We start from the raw sequence: 16,137 nt of genomic DNA, 5'->3' as shown, positions 1-16,137 counted from the left end.
TATACTGTCCTGTATATAACAGCTGTGTGCATCCCGCAGTGTCACGGGATATACTGTCCTGTATATAACAGCTGTGTGCATCCCTCAGTGTCACGGCATATACTGTCCTGTATATAACAGCTGTGTGCATCCCGCAGTGTCACGGGATATACTGTCCTGTATATAACAGCTGTGTGCATCCTACAGTGTCACGGCATATACTGTCCTGTATATAACAGCTGTGTGCATCCCGCAGTGTCACGGTATATACTGTCCTGTATATAACAGCTGTGTGCATCCCTCAGTGTCACGGGATATACTGTCCTGTATATAACAGCTGTGTGCATCCCGCAGTGTCACGGCATAAACTGTCCTGTATATAACAGCTGTGTGCATCCCGCAGTGTCACGGTATATACGGTCGTATATAACAGCTGTGTGCATCCCGCAGTGTCACGGCATATACTGTCCTGTATATAACAGCTGTGTGCATCCCGCAGTGTCACGGTATATACTGTCCTGTATATAACACCTGTGTGCATCCTACAGTGTCACGGCATATACTGTCCTGTATATAACAGCTGTGTGCATCCCGCAGTGTCACGGCATATACTGTCCTGTATATAACAGCTGTGTGCATCCCGCAGTGTCACGGGATATACTGTCCTGTATATAACAGCTGTGTGCATCCCGCAGTGTCACGGCATATACTGTCCTGTATATAACAGCTGTGTGCATCCCGCAGTGTCACGGCATATACTGTCCTGTATATAACAGCTGTGTGCATCCCGCAGTGTCACGGGATATACTGTCCTGTATATAACAGCTGCGGGCATCCCGCAGTGTCACGGGATATACTGTCCTGTATATAACAGCTGTGTGCATCCCGCAGTGTCACGGCATATACTGTCCTGTATATAACAGCTGTGTGCATCCCGCAGTGTCACGGGATATACTGTCCTGTATATAACAGCTGCGGGCATCCCGCAGTGTCACGGGATATACTGTCCTGTATATAACAGCTGTGTGCATCCCGCAGTGTCACGGCATATACTGTCCTGTATATAACAGCTGTGTGCATCCCGCAGTGTCACGGTATATACTGTCCTGTATATAACAGCTGTGTGCATCCCGCAGTGTCACGGGATATACTGTCCTGTATATAACAGCTGCGGGCATCCCGCAGTGTCACGGGATATACTGTCCTGTATATAACATCTGTGTGCATCCCGCAGTGTCACGGGATATACTGTCCTGTATATAACATCTGTGTGCATCCCGCAGTGTCACGGCATATACTGTCCTGTATATAACAGCTGTGTGCATCCCGCAGTGTCACGGGATATACTGTCCTGTATATAACATCTGTGTGCATCCCGCAGTGTCACGGCATATACTGTCCTGTATATAACAGCTGTATACCCGCCTGTACTAGTGACGGGATTGGTCAGTGCACATATGATAATGACCGTTCCGTGCTCTGCTGACAGCGTTCATCTAATGTCTCCTCTGTCTGGTTGTTTCTAGGGAAGAAGACATTGAGTATTACGACTCCAAGGCTGACACGGAATATGTGAGTATTATTGTGTCCTCTTCTGTAGCTATTCCTAATGCTCCCTTATCCGAAATGTGTTCCCAGCGCCCTTCAAGGTGCCAACTGCTCACCCTGGGGAGCGGCCTCCACAAGTTGTGCCGAGTGGGGGAATAATCTGGCATGGTGTACTGAACAACAGGGTCTCCCTCACAACAGACTGCAACTTTGCTTAGTATATAGAGCCCACAGCCTGTGACATGACAGTTAGGAGCTGATTGGCTGGTACTTTATCCCCACTTTATCTATATCCGAGGCTTAGTACATAGACTCCACAGCCTGTAACATGACAGTTAGGAGCTGATTGGCTGGTACTTTATCCCCACTTTATCTATATCCGAGGCTTAGTACATAGACTCCACAGCCTGTAACATGGCAGTTGGGAGCTGATTGACTGATGCTTTATATCCAAGGCTTAGTACATAGACCCCACAGCCTGTAACATGGCAGTTAGGAGCTAATTGGCTGGTATTTTATCTCACCCCTCTGTGTGTATCTTGTGGTGTTTCCCGTACTTGCCCGCACCCCCCCCCCCCCCCCCCCCCCCACCCGTGTCTCCTTGTCACTGTCCGTCGGTTTTCCCAGGATGACCCGGAGGGCGAGGATGAGCCTAGTGAGCCCTCAAACTCCCTCAAGTTGGATTTCACGGATGATCCTAATTTCAAGTCCAAAGTGAATTATTCCTACTCGGCGGTGCAGATCCCCACAGACATTTACAAGGGCTGTGAGTATGAACACCCCAACGTATGCTGCAGAATCCCCCAGAGAAGCAGGAACTTGTTGATGTTCTCTTTCGCTGCAACATATATCTGCATTTAGAAACTTGCATGCTCATTAACATGATGATTTATCTGTGTTGCCAAGTGTCTCCTGCAGGTGTCAGTGTAGGGTGTAATGTGACCTCCTCCTGCAGGTGTCAGTGTAGGGTGTAATGTGATGTGCCTCCTACAGGTGGCAGTGTAGGGTGTAATGTGATGTGTCCTCCTGCAGTGGGCAGTGTAGGGTGTAATGTGACGTGTCCTCCTGCAGTGGGCAGTGTAGGGTGTAATGTGATGTCCTCCTGCAGGTGTCAGTGTAGGGTGTAATGTGATGTGCCTCCTACAGGTGGCAGTGTAGGGTGTAATGTGACGTGTCCTCCTGCAGTGGGCAGTGTAGGGTGTAATGTGACGTGCCCTCCTGCAGGTGGTGCTGTTGGCTCCTTTTTGCAGAGGGAGATATTGTAGAGGAGAACCAGACCCCCATACAACCAGCAGGGCAATGGGATTACCACATGCCACCACCTATTTACATGATATATCGGCACGCAGTAGGGCTGCTTGTGTTCTAATTAGCAGTACAAAAATATATGACGATAATAACAATCTGTACCTATTAAATGTTAACGAGAGTAAGTGCAGCAGCAGCAGAGACATTATACGGAGATAGGGAGCCATAGAAAGGCACCTATATTTCTATAAGAGAAGCCACAGGGAGCCTATATGCGAGGGGAGGAGGAGGTAAATAATGGCACTTTGCTGAGGGATTGGAGAAGTTAAATCACGTTTGTCCGATGCTGGAATCATTTCCGGCGACTTGATGCTCTCGGTCTCACGTGGCGCTGCAGCTGCCACCCGACACTGCCAGCCAATGGCATGCTGGGAGCTGTAGTTCAGCAGCAGCTGGAGGACCACAGGCTGTCTGATTAATGGCGAGCTGGGGGAAGCAGTTTGTGACAGAGCGTTCTAGAGCGAGGTTTCCGGGGTCCGCTCTGATTGGTGGAGGAAATGTTCGGGGTCTTCTGTGCTTTGCAGCTAACGAGCGATTTCACACAGCGCTAAGTGATCAGGGTGTTAGACGTCAAGGTGCTAAGTGCTCTGTGCTGCTAGCAGCTAACGAGCTGTCAGCGGGTGTAATTAATCACATGTAAGCAATTAGTTCAGGTTCAGTCTGCTGCGTCTGAAAGTGTCCAGTCATCTACCAAATATGACCCCCCCCAAATATCGCTCTCCCCTCCCCGGCTGCCCCGGTCCCTTCCCGAATGCTGTTGCTTCTTTCTTATGGTCCTTGTCTTTTCCTTTGAGCAATGATCCCACCGCAGACCCGTGTTACTCTCTGCTGACCCCAATCACTCCCTGCTGACCCCTGTGCCCCCCTGCTGTAACCCCTCTCTCCCCAGCCACCGTCATTCTCAATGAGCTCAACTGGACAGATGCCTTAGAGAATGTCTTCATCCAGAACCGCCAGGAGGACCCCACGTTGCTATGGCAGGTGTTTGGCAGTGCCACTGGCGTCACCAGATACTACCCAGGTACAGTGTTCTCCTCAGCGCTTGGGGGGGGGGGGGGGGGGGTAATAATGCCAAGAGGTACAGAGTACACCCTAAACCTGTGATCTGTTTTTGTAGCCACCCCCTGGAGGGCACCCAGTAAGATCGACCTGTACGATGTACGCAGGAGACCGTGGTAAGTATCCATCACTACTGTGACCTCGCCCTATCTCTGGCCCCAGTATACATGTCCTCTATACCCTCTCCCCCCACCTTCTTCCACCATCAATACGTTCCCTATCCGCCTGTGACTGAATGCTCCTCACTGCCTGCACCAAGGGAGCACAGAATTGTTTGATCCTGCCGCACCTGGGCTGATACTGACTCCACCCACTATGGCCTGTTGTTGCTCCACCAGGCTCCCTCAGTCTGCATAAGAACCGCTCCAGTTGTGTATGAGACAAGCTGCGGCCACACCTCCTGATGGGCGTCGGCTGGTTCCCATTGGTCCCTCGCTATGGGCCAGGCCCTGCTACAGTATACTGTTTTCCTGGGAAAACACTGTAATGTTCCATTTCATTTGTTGATCCATCCGCAGTCACACACGCAGAATATAAGCATGCTACATGTCATATTATACTAATCAGCAGGAGCTGCTTGTGTGCCTTATTCACTCCATTTAGCTGTCAAACAGAAATAGTCTCAATAAGACGCCTTGTACTATAGCTGACACGTTATGTATTACACAACTTGTATGGCATGGAGGATAGATGTATGCGCATTTATACTCTGCTGTTTTGGTTACTGTCTGTTATCTGTGTTTCTCAGGTACATCCAAGGAGCTTCCTCCCCCAAGGACATGGTGATAATAGTGGATGTGTAAGTAGGGGGTCAGTGTGTATAATGTGCCACAATGTAATCGCTGTGCGGCTGCGCTGTAGTGTAGTGTGTAGTCACTGTGCGGCTGCGCTGTAGTGTAGTGTGCGGTCACTGTGCGGCTGCGCTGTAGTGTAGTGTGAAGTCACTGTGCGGCTGCGCTGTAGTGTAGTGTGAGGTCACTGTGCGGCTGCGCTGTAGTGTAGTGTGGGGTCACTGTGCGGCTGCGCTGTAGTGTAGTGTGCGGTCACTGCAGCTGTGCTGTAGTGTAGTGTGTAGTCACTGTGCGGCTGCGCTGTAGTGTAGTGTGCGGTCACTGTGCGGCTGCGCTGTTGTGTAGTGTGAAGTCACTGTGCGGCTGCGCTGTAGTGTAGTGTGAAGTCACTGTGCGGCTGCGCTGTAGTGTAGTGTGAGGTCACTGTGCGGCTGCGCTGTAGTGTAGTGTGAGGTCACTGTGTGGCTGCGCTGTAGTGTAGTGTGTGGTCACTGTGCGGCTGCGCTGTAGTGTAGTGTGCGGTCACTGTGGGGCTGCGCTGTAGTGTAGTGTGTAGTCACTGTGCAGCTGCGCTGTAGTGTAGTGTGAAGTCACTGTGCGGCTGCGCTGTAGTGTAGTGTGAAGTCACTGTGCGGCTGTGCTGTAGTGTAGTGTGTAGTCACTGTGCGGCTGCGCTGTAGTGTAGTGTGAAGTCACTGTGCGGCTGCGCTGTAGTGTAGTGTGAAGTCACTGTGCGGCTGCGCTGTAGTGTAGTGTGAAGTCACTGTGCGGCTGCGCTGTAGTGTAGTGTGAGGTCACTGTGCGGCTGCGCTGTAGTGTAGTGTGAGGTCACTGTGTGGCTGCGCTGTAGTGTAGTGTGTGGTCACTGTGCGGCTGCGCTGTAGTGTAGTGTGCGGTCACTGTGGGGCTGCGCTGTAGTGTAGTGTGTAGTCACTGTGCAGCTGCGCTGCAGTGTAGTGTGAAGTCACTGTGCGGCTGCGCTGTAGTGTAGTGTGAAGTCACTGTGCGGCTGTGCTGTAGTGTAGTGTGTAGTCACTGTGCAGCTGCGCTGTAGTGTAGTGTGAAGTCACTGTGCGGGCGCGCTGTAGTGTAGTGTGAGGTCACTGTGTGGCTGCGCTGTAGTGTAGTGTGTGGTCACTGTGCGGCTGCGCTGTAGTGTAGTGTGCGGTCATTGTGGGGCTGCGCTGCAGTGTAGTGTGAAGTCAATGTGCGGCTGTGCTGTAGTGTAGTGTGCGGTCACTGTGGGGCTGCACTGCAGTGTAGTGTGTAGTCACTGTGCGGCTGCGCTGTAGTGTAGTGTGAAGGTCACTGTGCGGCTGCGCTGTAGTGTAGTGTGAAGTCACTGTGCGGCTGTGCTGTAGTGTAGTGTGCGGTCACTGTGCGGCTGCGCTGTAGTGTAACGCGGAGTCACTGTGCGGCTGCGCTGTAGTGTAGTGTGAAGTCACTGTGGGGCTGCGCTGTAGTGTAACGTGGAGTCACTGCGGCTGCGCTGTAGTGTAGTGTGAAGTCACTGTGCGGCTGCGCTGTAGTGTAACGTGGAGTCACTGTGCAGCTGCGCTGTAGTGTAGTGTGAAGTCACTGTGCGGCTGCGCTGTAGTGTAACGTGGAGTCACTTTGCAGCTGCGCTGTAGTGTAGTGTGAAGTCACTGTTTGGCTGTGCTGTAGTGTAACGTGAAGTCACTGTGCGGCTGCGCTGTAGTGTAACGTGAAGTCACTGTGCGGCTGCGCTGTAGTGTAGTGTGAAGTCACTGTGCGGCTGTGCTGTAGTGTAGTGTGAAGTCACTGTGCTGCTGCGCTGTAGTGTAGTGTGAAGTCACTGTGGCTGCGCTGTAGTGTAGTGTGACGTCACTGTGCGGCTGCGCTGTAGTGTAGTGTGTAGTCACTGTGCAGCTGCGCTGTAGTGTAGTGTGAAGTCACTGTGCGGCTGCGCTGTAGTGTAGTGTGAAGTCACTGTGCGGCTGTGCTGTAGTGTAGTGTGTAGTCACTGTGCAGCTGCGCTGTAGTGTAGTGTGAAGTCAGTGTGCGGCTGCGCTGTAGTGTAGTGTGAAGTCACTGTGCGGCTGTGCTGTAGTGTAGTGTGTAGTCACTGTGCAGCTGCGCTGTAGTGTAGTGTGAAGTCACTGTGCAGCTGCGCTGTAGTGTAGTGTGAAGTCACTGTGCGGCTGCGCTGTAGTGTAACGTGGAGTCACTGCAATCACCTCTGTTTAATCTGCAATGTATAACAGTGTTATGTTTACACCATGTATGTAACATGTTCCGTGTGCATGTCTTGCAGCAGTGGCAGTGTAAGCGGCCTGACCCTGAAGCTCATGAAGACCTCTGTCATGGAGATGTTGGACACTCTGTCTGATGATGACTACGTCACCGTGGCTTCCGTGAGTGCCGTCACCAGCGGATACTTCACTAGGGTTCTCCTGGGTTCTAAGATTCCGACATTAGATGGTTGAGGAGAGAGATTGAGGAGTTATTCTAGTAGCTAGATACTATGTAACATTAGTAGCGGAGTATGACTGAGCTGCACCATATACATAATGTCATTTGCGTAACTTTGGGTTTGCAATGGTTCTCAGTCTGCAGTGATCCCGTATATTGGTGCTCGGCGACGTTCTCCTTGCGCTGGACATTATATAAGATTGACCTTACTGTTGTGTATTGCCCTTAGTTCCACGAGAAGGCAGAGCCAGTGTCCTGCTTCAGGCAGCTTGTCCAGGCCAACGTGAGGAATAAGAAGGTGATAAAGGAAGCTGTGCAGGACATGGTCGCACGAGGAACAACGGACTACAAGGCCGGCTTTGAGTACGCCTTCAACCAGCTGCAGAACGTGAGTTTCCCTCATCCTGTACACGTTTCACCAGGAATAGTGCACATCCTCTGCACACATCACTGTTACAGCATAGAGGTGAGACTCTTCCTGTACACGTTTCACCAGGAATAGTGCACATCCTCTGCACACATCACTGTTACAGCATAGAGGTGAGACTCGTCCTGAACACGTTTCACCAGGAATAGTGCACAGCCTTACCGCACATCACTGTTACAGCATAGAGGTGAGACTCGTCCTGTACACGTTTCACCAGGAATAGTGCACAGCCTTACTGCACATCACTGTTACAGCATAGAGGTGAGACTCGTCCTGTACACGTTTCACCAGGAATAGTGCACAGCTTTACCGCACATCACTGTTACAGCATAGAGGTGAGACTCGTCCTGTACACGTTTCACCAGGAATAGTGCACAGCCTTACCGCACATCACTGTTACAGCATAGAGGTGAGACTCTTCCTGTACACGTTTCACCAGGAATAGGAATAGTGCACAGCCTGGCCACACGTCACTGTTACAGCATAGAGGTGAGACTCTTCCTGTACACGTATCACCAGGAATAGTGCACAGCCTCACCACACATCACTGTTACATGATAGAGGTGAGACTCGTCCTGTACACGTATCACCAGGAATAGTGCACAGCCTTACTGCACATCACTGTTACAGCATAGAGGTGAGACTCTTCCTGTACACGTATCACCAGGAATAGTGCACAGCCTCACCGCACATCACTGTTACAGTATAGAGGTGAGACTCTTCCTGTACACGTATCACCAAGAATAGTGCACAGCCTCACCGCACATCACTGTTACAGCATAGAGGTGAGACTCTTCCTGTACACGTATCACCAGGAATAGTGCACAGCCTCTGCACACGTCACTGTTACAGCATAGAGGTGAGACTCGTCCTGTACACGTATCACCAAGAATAGTGCACAGCCTCACCGCACATCACTGTTACAGCATAGAGGTGAGACTCTTCCTGTACACTTAGCACCAGGAATAGTGCACAGCCTCTGCACACGTCACTGTTACAGCATAGAGGCGAGACTCTTCCTGTACACGTATCACCAGGAATAGTGCACAGCCTCACCGCACATCACTGTTACAGTATAGAGGTGAGACTCTTCCTGTACACGTATCACCAGGAATAGTGCACAGCCTCACCGCACATCACTGTTACAGCATAGAGGTGAGACTCGTCCTGTACACGTATCACCAGGAATAGTGCACAGCCTCGCCACACATCACTGTTACAGCATAGAGGAGAGACTCTTCCTGTACACGTATCACCAGGAATAGTGCACAGCCTCACCGCACATCACTGTTACAGTATAGAGGTGAGACTCTTCCTGTACACGTATCACCAGGAATAGTGCACAGCCTCGCCACACATCACTGTTACAGCATAGAGGAGAGACTCTTCCTGTACACGTATCACCAGGAATAGTGCACAGCCTCACCGCACATCACTGTTACAGTATAGAGGTGAGACTCTTCCAGTACACGTATCACCAGGAATAGTGCACAGCCTCACCGCACATCACTGTTACAGCATAGAGGAGAGACTCTTCCTGTACACGTATCACCAGGAATAGTGCACAGCCTCACCGCACATCACTGTTACAGCATAGAGGTGAGACTCGTCCTGTACACGTATCACCAGGAATAGTGCACAGCCTCGCCACACATCACTGTTACAGCATAGAGGAGAGACTCTTCCTGTACACGTATCACCAGGAATAGTGCACAGCCTCACCGCACATCACTGTTACATGATAGAGGTAAGACTTAGTGCACATGTATCACCAGGAATAGTGCACAGCCTCTGCACACAGTGTCGCCGTACATTGCCACGTCTGCCTCACTTATCTGTGGCTATTGCTGGACATAATGTGACTATACCATATGTCTCCCCACCTATGACAGAATAATGTCACACGGGCAAACTGTAACAAGATGATAATGATGTTCACGGACGGAGGGGAAGACCGTGTTCAGGATGTGTTTGAGAAGTACAACTGGCCAAACAAGACGGTACGTGACCTGGCGCAATGTCCACAAAGCCACTATCTTTAAATGTTACCGTGGCACTGTCGTGGTGGTTTAGTGGCAGCATTTGTAGTGATATGCTTGTGTCCATGGGGTCCATGTGCCATTATATACAGCGCGGGAGATGTACTAAGCCTTGTTACAGGCTGTGCTTGAAAAATGACAGGAGCTGATTGGTACTTTATCTCTCTCCACATTCTCTCTCTGTAAGGGTAAGTACATGTGGACAGACAGCTTGTTGGTGGACAGCAGCTGTCATGGGACAGTGACATAGCATTTTGTCGTACGGATATTGCTGTGCGCGGTGGGCGAGTATTACGCAGTGCTGATAGACATCTCCCTGTTTATTCGTAGGTCCGTGTTTTCACATTCTCCGTCGGGCAGCACAATTATGATGTCACTCCGTTACAGTGGATGGCCTGCGCCAACAAGGGTGAGGAGAGTGGTGTGCCAATCCTGCTGTGCTCTGTGCCTGTGTGCCTAATGATGTGGGTTTATACTCGAGGTGAGCGGATTTACTCGGATCTCAAAACGGGATCTTACTGGCTATCCAAAACACGTGACAGCCAATAGCCAATTGGAAAAATCCGAAATTGCGATAATTTAAAGATAAGAACCAAGTAAATCCGAGTAAAACCGAACCCGCTCATCTCTACTTTATAAAGTACTGTGCAAAAGTTCTAGGCAGACATGTGATAAATGCCGCAAATAATGCTTTCATAAAGAGAAGTGTTATTCGTTTATTTTATTATCAATTAAAAAGAATGCAAAGTGAATGAACATATGAGAACTGTAGATCAGTATTTGGTGTGACCACACTGTGCCTTCACCCCAGCAATCGTTCTTCTAGGTCCATTTGCACACAGTCAGGGATTATATAAGTGTAACCGGACGCCTGCCCTTACGCTCTGGCTACGCCCTTCGGGTCCACAGATGGCGGTTCCTGGTCTCACGGAACCTGGCCAATAGGGGATTTCCTGTTACCATCAGTTATTGCCTGTTACTGACTCCGCCCAATACGCAGTGGGCGGGGATATCGCTGCTACCACCAGGCTCCTACTTAGGTGACGCCTGGAACCACCGTTACCTCCTCAGGCCCAAACGCTGGCACCTGAGTACTACCTGCTGGAGTGTGTGCGTCAACCAGCTGCTGACACCTCCCCAACTGGCGTAAGTTGCAGTGGCGTAACTATTCATTCTGAGCCCCCCCCCCCCCCCCGCCGAAAATGCAGGGGGGCGCCCCCCCCCCCCCCCCCCTTCCGGGCCCAGCTGCTATAGAAGCAGTAATAAGGGGAGCGTGTACTCACAGACTCACAGTGCTGCTGCAGTGCATCCAGTCCCAGCTTCTGCTCCCCCAGGACTGTATTCATTTCTTAGCTCTCTGTTCGTGTATGTTCCGAGCCAGATGACACACAGCCCGGGGGTGGTCTCCAGCTCCCTGCATGCCAGCAGCAGGCTCCTCACACTCCCCTGCAGCAAGGAGAAGTCAGAGCCCGGTCCCGGCGCTGTAAGTGTACTCCCTAGCAGCACAGGGCAAGCCCTCAGCAGGCGTCGCGCAGCCCCCTGCTACTGCTGCAGCGCTGTTAATACAAAAAAAGTAACACTCGTAAAATGTCTGCAATACGGGGGCAGCCATTTTTCAAGTGTCACTTTTTTGTATTAGCAGCGCTGCAGCATTAGCCGTGAGAGCCGGGACCCGGCGAAGACCGAAGCGCTGGCTGCAGAAGGCAATAGCCCCGCTGGCTGCAGAAGACAATAGCCCCGCAGCCCCCCCGGCGCCCACACCCTCTCAGCGCCTCCCCGCCACCGCGGGGGCTGCGGGACTATAGTAACGCCACTGGTCAGTTGGTTCCCCACTGGTCATGGACCAGACCTCTGCTTCGGTAGCTGGCAGAGCGGAACTCGGGGATGCTGGATGCTATACCCAGAACAGCCGGAGAACGGAATTATTGCAGTAATTCTGTTGGTCGCAAGATGAAAGCGGTCGTCTTGAGGCAATAGATGTTTTATTTGCTCAAATAGAAGCCCTTAAAAGGACCCTTTCCTATCGCTAGGAAGTACAGCATACAGATGATGTTACAGCATTCAGATACAGGCAGATGTACAAACACCAGGGCTCACAGGCCCTCTTTATATAGACAGAAAACACACTGGCATGGTCATATCCTTCCCTATACCTTTACGTTTTGCATATCAATCAGACCATCTTACTTCCAATGCATAACGAATCAAGATTACGTACCAAAAGGATGAGTCCAATTTCCTCAGAATATATAACTTCCAGGAAAGGTGGAGATCATTTGATTATCTTCTGGACATGATTACATAAAGAAACACAAATGTCTGTGCGTGGATTCCTTCACACATCACATACACAAGTTCCTTACTAACACCTTTACACAGGAACTACAGACACAAAGCCTACTACCTGCTGTGCAGTGGCCACTCACAGACATTGTGTTAGCAAAAGGGCTGTTTAGCATCTCATTTCCTCGTCACAAAGACTACTAAAATCCTTCCTCCAGAAATGTACAAAGTGCATTTTAAGTTTAGAATGCATTCCTCAATACTCAATACAATATATAAAATATATGGTGCAGTCCCAGCTCAGTGCTGCTCATACAGTTTAAAACATGTCAAGTGCCCTTGTCCAAAATGGCGGCGCAGCACAGAGGGTTAACCCCTTCAGCGCTGTGGCCACCATTAACCCTGTGTGCCGGGCTCTCCGGCCACAATAAGATTATAGTCATCAATCATATTAAACAGGTTATAATAATCATTTCATATGTAAGCTGAAACACAGTCAGTAACTGAAACAGGTGTGTAGGAGGCTTAAAACTGGATGAGGAACAGCCAAACTCTGCTACAAAGGTGAGGTTGGGGAAGGCCGTTTCATATCACATGTACCATGGCAAGATTGAGCATAGGAACAAGACACAGGTATACTGCATCAGCAAGGTCTCTCCCAGGCAAAGATTTCATAGCAGACCAGGGTTTCAGGATGTGCTGCTCAAGCTCTTTTGAAGAAGCACAAAGAAATGGGCCGTAGACACAGTGGTCAGCTAAGGAAACAGTGCAGCAAATGAAAGGCCATCAAGCTTTCTTCCCTTTGAAATCAGAAGATGTCCAGCAGTGCCATCAACTCAGAACTGGCAGACACCAGTGGGACCCGCACACAAACCCACCCCCCACCCCCATCGGCGGGTCTGCACGCACCGCCCCAGATCCCCGCCCCCCAGGATCAGCAGGGGTCTGCCCGCACAACACCCCCCCCTGGATCAGCGGGTCTGCCTGCACACAACCCCCCCCCCCCCCACCGGAGCCGCAGGTCTGCCAACACATCTGCCCGCCCCCCTTCCCTCCCCCAGGGCAGCGGGTCTGCGAGCACGCCCCCCCAGAGCAGTGGGTCTGCCCGCAACCCACCCACCCGCCGCAGTAGTGGGTGTGCCCGCCCCAAGCGGGGGGGTCAGCACGCACCCCCTGCTGCATGAGCGGGTCTGCTCGCTGGAGCAGTGGATACGCCCGCACCCCCCCCTCGCTGGAGCAGTGGGTATGCCCGCCCCCACCCGGAGCGGCGGGACTGCCCCCCCCCCCCTCAAGCAGCGGAGGGTCTGACGACGACGCTGATCCAGTGGGGGTCCCTGTACACCCGCTGCTCCAGCGAGGGGGGTGGGTGCGTGCAGACCCGACGCTCTGAGGGGAGGGCGGGCAAACCCATTTTTCCAGGTGTGGGGGGGGTGTTGTCAGACTTGCCACTCTGGGGGGGGGGGGTGTCAGACCCGCTGCTCCGGGGGGGGGGGGGTTTGCGGCCAGACCCGATGCTCCGAGGGTGGGGGGGGGGGGGGGGTGCGGCCGTAGCCCCTCACCTAGTTTATATATATATATATATGTGTATATATAAAATACTGCACTCGCCATTCCCAGGTTGGGGTGCAGTGGCCTGTGATCACATGCTCTAATAAATAAAGAAACATGGTATATATATATAATGTTGGTGGTGTATATAGTGTGTGTGTGTGTGTATATATATATACTGTATTAGTTTGATCTCACCTGCGATGTCTTTTACAGGTTACTATTTTGAGATCCCATCTATTGGAGCAATCCGGATAAACACTCAGGTAAGATGCTCCGTGATGTCCGGGATCTGCCTGGAGAGCTCTGGTTATATGTGGGGGATCACCATCGCTGTGTGCCGGATCTCCTCACATATGTTAGGGGGGAGGGTTCCCCATTACTGTGTGCCGGGTCTCCTCACATATGTCGGGGGGGAGGCTCCCCCATTACTGTGTGCTGGGTCTCCTCACATATGTTGGGGGGGAGGGGTTCCCCATTACTGTGTGCCGGGTCTCCTCACATATGTTGGGGGGGAGGGTTCCCCATTACTGTGTGCTGGGTCTCCTCACATATGTTGGGGGGGAGGGGTTCCCCATTACTGTGTGCCGGGTCTCCTCACATATGTCGGGGGGGGAGGCTCCCTCATTACTGTGTGCTGGGTCTCCTCACATATGTTGGGGGGGAGGGGTTCCCCATTACTGTGTGCCGGGTCTCCTCACATATGTCGGGGGGGGAGGCTCCCTCATTACTGTGTGCTGGGTCTCCTCACATATGTTGGGGGGGAGGGTTCCCCATTACTGTGTGCTGGGTCTCCTCACATATGTTGGGGGGGAGGGGTTCCCCATTACTGTGTGCTGGGTCTCCTCACATATGTCGGGGGGGGAGGCTCCCTCATTACTGTGTGCTGGGTCTCCTCACATATGTTGGGGGGGAGGGTTCCCCATTACTGTGTGCCGGGTCTCCTCACATATGTCGGGGGGGGAGGCTCCCTCATTACTGTGTGCTGGGTCTCCTCACATATGTCGGGGGGGAGGCTCCCCCATTACTGTGTGCTGGGTCTCCTCACATATGTTGGGGTGTAGGGTTCCCCATTACTGTGTGCTGGGTCTCCTCACATATGTTGGGGGGGAGGGTTCCCCATTACTGTGTGCTGGGTCTCCTCATATATGTTGGATGGGGAGGGTTCCCCATTACTGTGTGCTGGGTCTCCTCATATATGTTGGATGGGGAGGGTTCCCCATTACTGTGTGCTGGGTCTCCTCACATATGTTGGAGCAGAGGGGTTCCCCATTACTGTGTGCTGGGTCTCCTCATATATGTTGGATGGGGAGGGTTCCCCATTACTGTGTGCTGGGTCGCCTCACATATGTTGGAGGGGAGGGGTTCCCCATTACTGTGTGCTGGGTCTCCTCACATATGTTGGGGGGGAAGGTTCCCCATTACTGTGTGCTGGGTCTCCTCACATATGTTGGGGTGTAGGGGTCCCCATAACTGTGTGCCGGGTCTCCTCACATATGTTGGGGTGTAGGGTTCCCCATTACTGTGTGCCGGGTCTCCTCACATTTGTTGGGGGGGAGGGTTCCCCATTACTGTGTGCTGGGTCTCCTCACATATGTTGGAGGGGAGGGTTCCCCATTACTGTGTGCTGGGTCTCCTCACATATGTTGGAGGGGAGGGTTCCCCATTACTGTGTGCTGGGTCTCCTGACATATGTTGGGGGGGGAAGGTTCCCCATTATTGTGTGCTGGGTCTCCTCACATATGTTGGGGTGTAGGGTTCCCCATTACTGTGTGCCGGGTCTCCTCACATTTGTTGGGGGGGGAGGGTTCCCCATTACTGTGTGCTGGGTCTCCTCACATATGTTGGAGGGGAGGGGTTCCCCATTACTGTGTGCTGGGTCTCCTCACATATGTTGGGGGGGGAAGGTTCCCCATTACTGTGTGCTTGGTCTCCTCACATATGTTGGGGTGTAGGGGTCCCTATTATTGTGTGCCAGGTCTCCTCACATATGTTGGGGTGTAGGGTTCCCCATATCTGTGTGCCGGGTCTCCTCACATATGTTGGGGGGGAGGGTTCCCCATTACTGTGTGCTGGGTCTCCTCATATATGTTGGATGGGGAGGGTTCCCCATTACTGTGTGCTGGGTCTCCTCACATATGTTGGAGGGGAGGGGTTCCCCATTACTGTGTGCTGGGTCTCCTCATATATGTTGGATGGGGAGGGTTCCCCATTACTGTGTGCTGGGTCGCCTCACATATGTTGGAGGGGAGGGGTTCCCCATTACTGTGTGCTGGGTCTCCTCACATATGTTGGGGGGGAAGGTTCCCCATTACTGTGTGCTGGGTCTCCTCACATATGTTGGGGTGTAGGGGTCCCCATAACTGTGTGCCGGGTCTCCTCACATATGTTGGGGTGTAGGGTTCCCCATTACTGTGTGCCGGGTCTCCTCACATTTGTTGGGGGGGAGGGTTCCCCATTACTGTGTGCTGGGTCTCCTCACATATGTTGGAGGGGAGGGTTCCCCATTACTGTGTGCTGGGTCTCCTCACATATGTTGGAGGGGAGGGTTCCCCATTACTGTGTGCTGGGTCTCCTGACATATGTTGGGGGGGGGAAGGTTCCCCATTATTGTGTGCTGGGTCTCCTCACATATGTTGGGGTGTAGGGTTCCCCATTACTGTGTGCCGGGTCTCCTCACATTTGTTGGGGGGGGAGGGTTCCCCATTACTGTGTGCTGGGT

The 16,137-nt window shown here is 52.1% G+C and overlaps 1 protein-coding gene across 1 annotated transcript in view; it reads left to right on the top strand.

Moving 5' to 3' along the window:
• The window catches only part of CACNA2D2 (calcium voltage-gated channel auxiliary subunit alpha2delta 2), a gene marked incomplete at its 3' end in the record, with an annotated part of 191,874 nt that overhangs the window by 139,211 nt on the left and 36,526 nt on the right, over positions 1-16,137 (top strand). The window contains exons 5-14 of the mRNA XM_083158159.1: positions 1,508-1,551; positions 2,155-2,293; positions 3,725-3,856; positions 3,953-4,010; positions 4,643-4,693; positions 6,961-7,060; positions 7,348-7,506; positions 9,438-9,545; positions 9,915-9,993; positions 13,632-13,681. Coding sequence (XP_083014285.1) covers positions 1,508-1,551; positions 2,155-2,293; positions 3,725-3,856; positions 3,953-4,010; positions 4,643-4,693; positions 6,961-7,060; positions 7,348-7,506; positions 9,438-9,545; positions 9,915-9,993; positions 13,632-13,681 — 920 coding nt within the window. The remainder of the gene's footprint in view (positions 1-1,507; positions 1,552-2,154; positions 2,294-3,724; positions 3,857-3,952; positions 4,011-4,642; positions 4,694-6,960; positions 7,061-7,347; positions 7,507-9,437; positions 9,546-9,914; positions 9,994-13,631; positions 13,682-16,137) is intronic.

The sequence above is a fragment of the Crinia signifera genome, chromosome 8, assembly GCF_055691185.1.
Source record: "Crinia signifera chromosome 8, ASM5569118v1, whole genome shotgun sequence".
In the NCBI taxonomy this organism is placed as follows: Eukaryota; Metazoa; Chordata; class Amphibia; order Anura; family Myobatrachidae; genus Crinia; species Crinia signifera.
The sequence above is the reverse complement of the archived record's forward strand: the minus strand, read 5'-3'. Positions and strand labels throughout refer to the sequence as shown.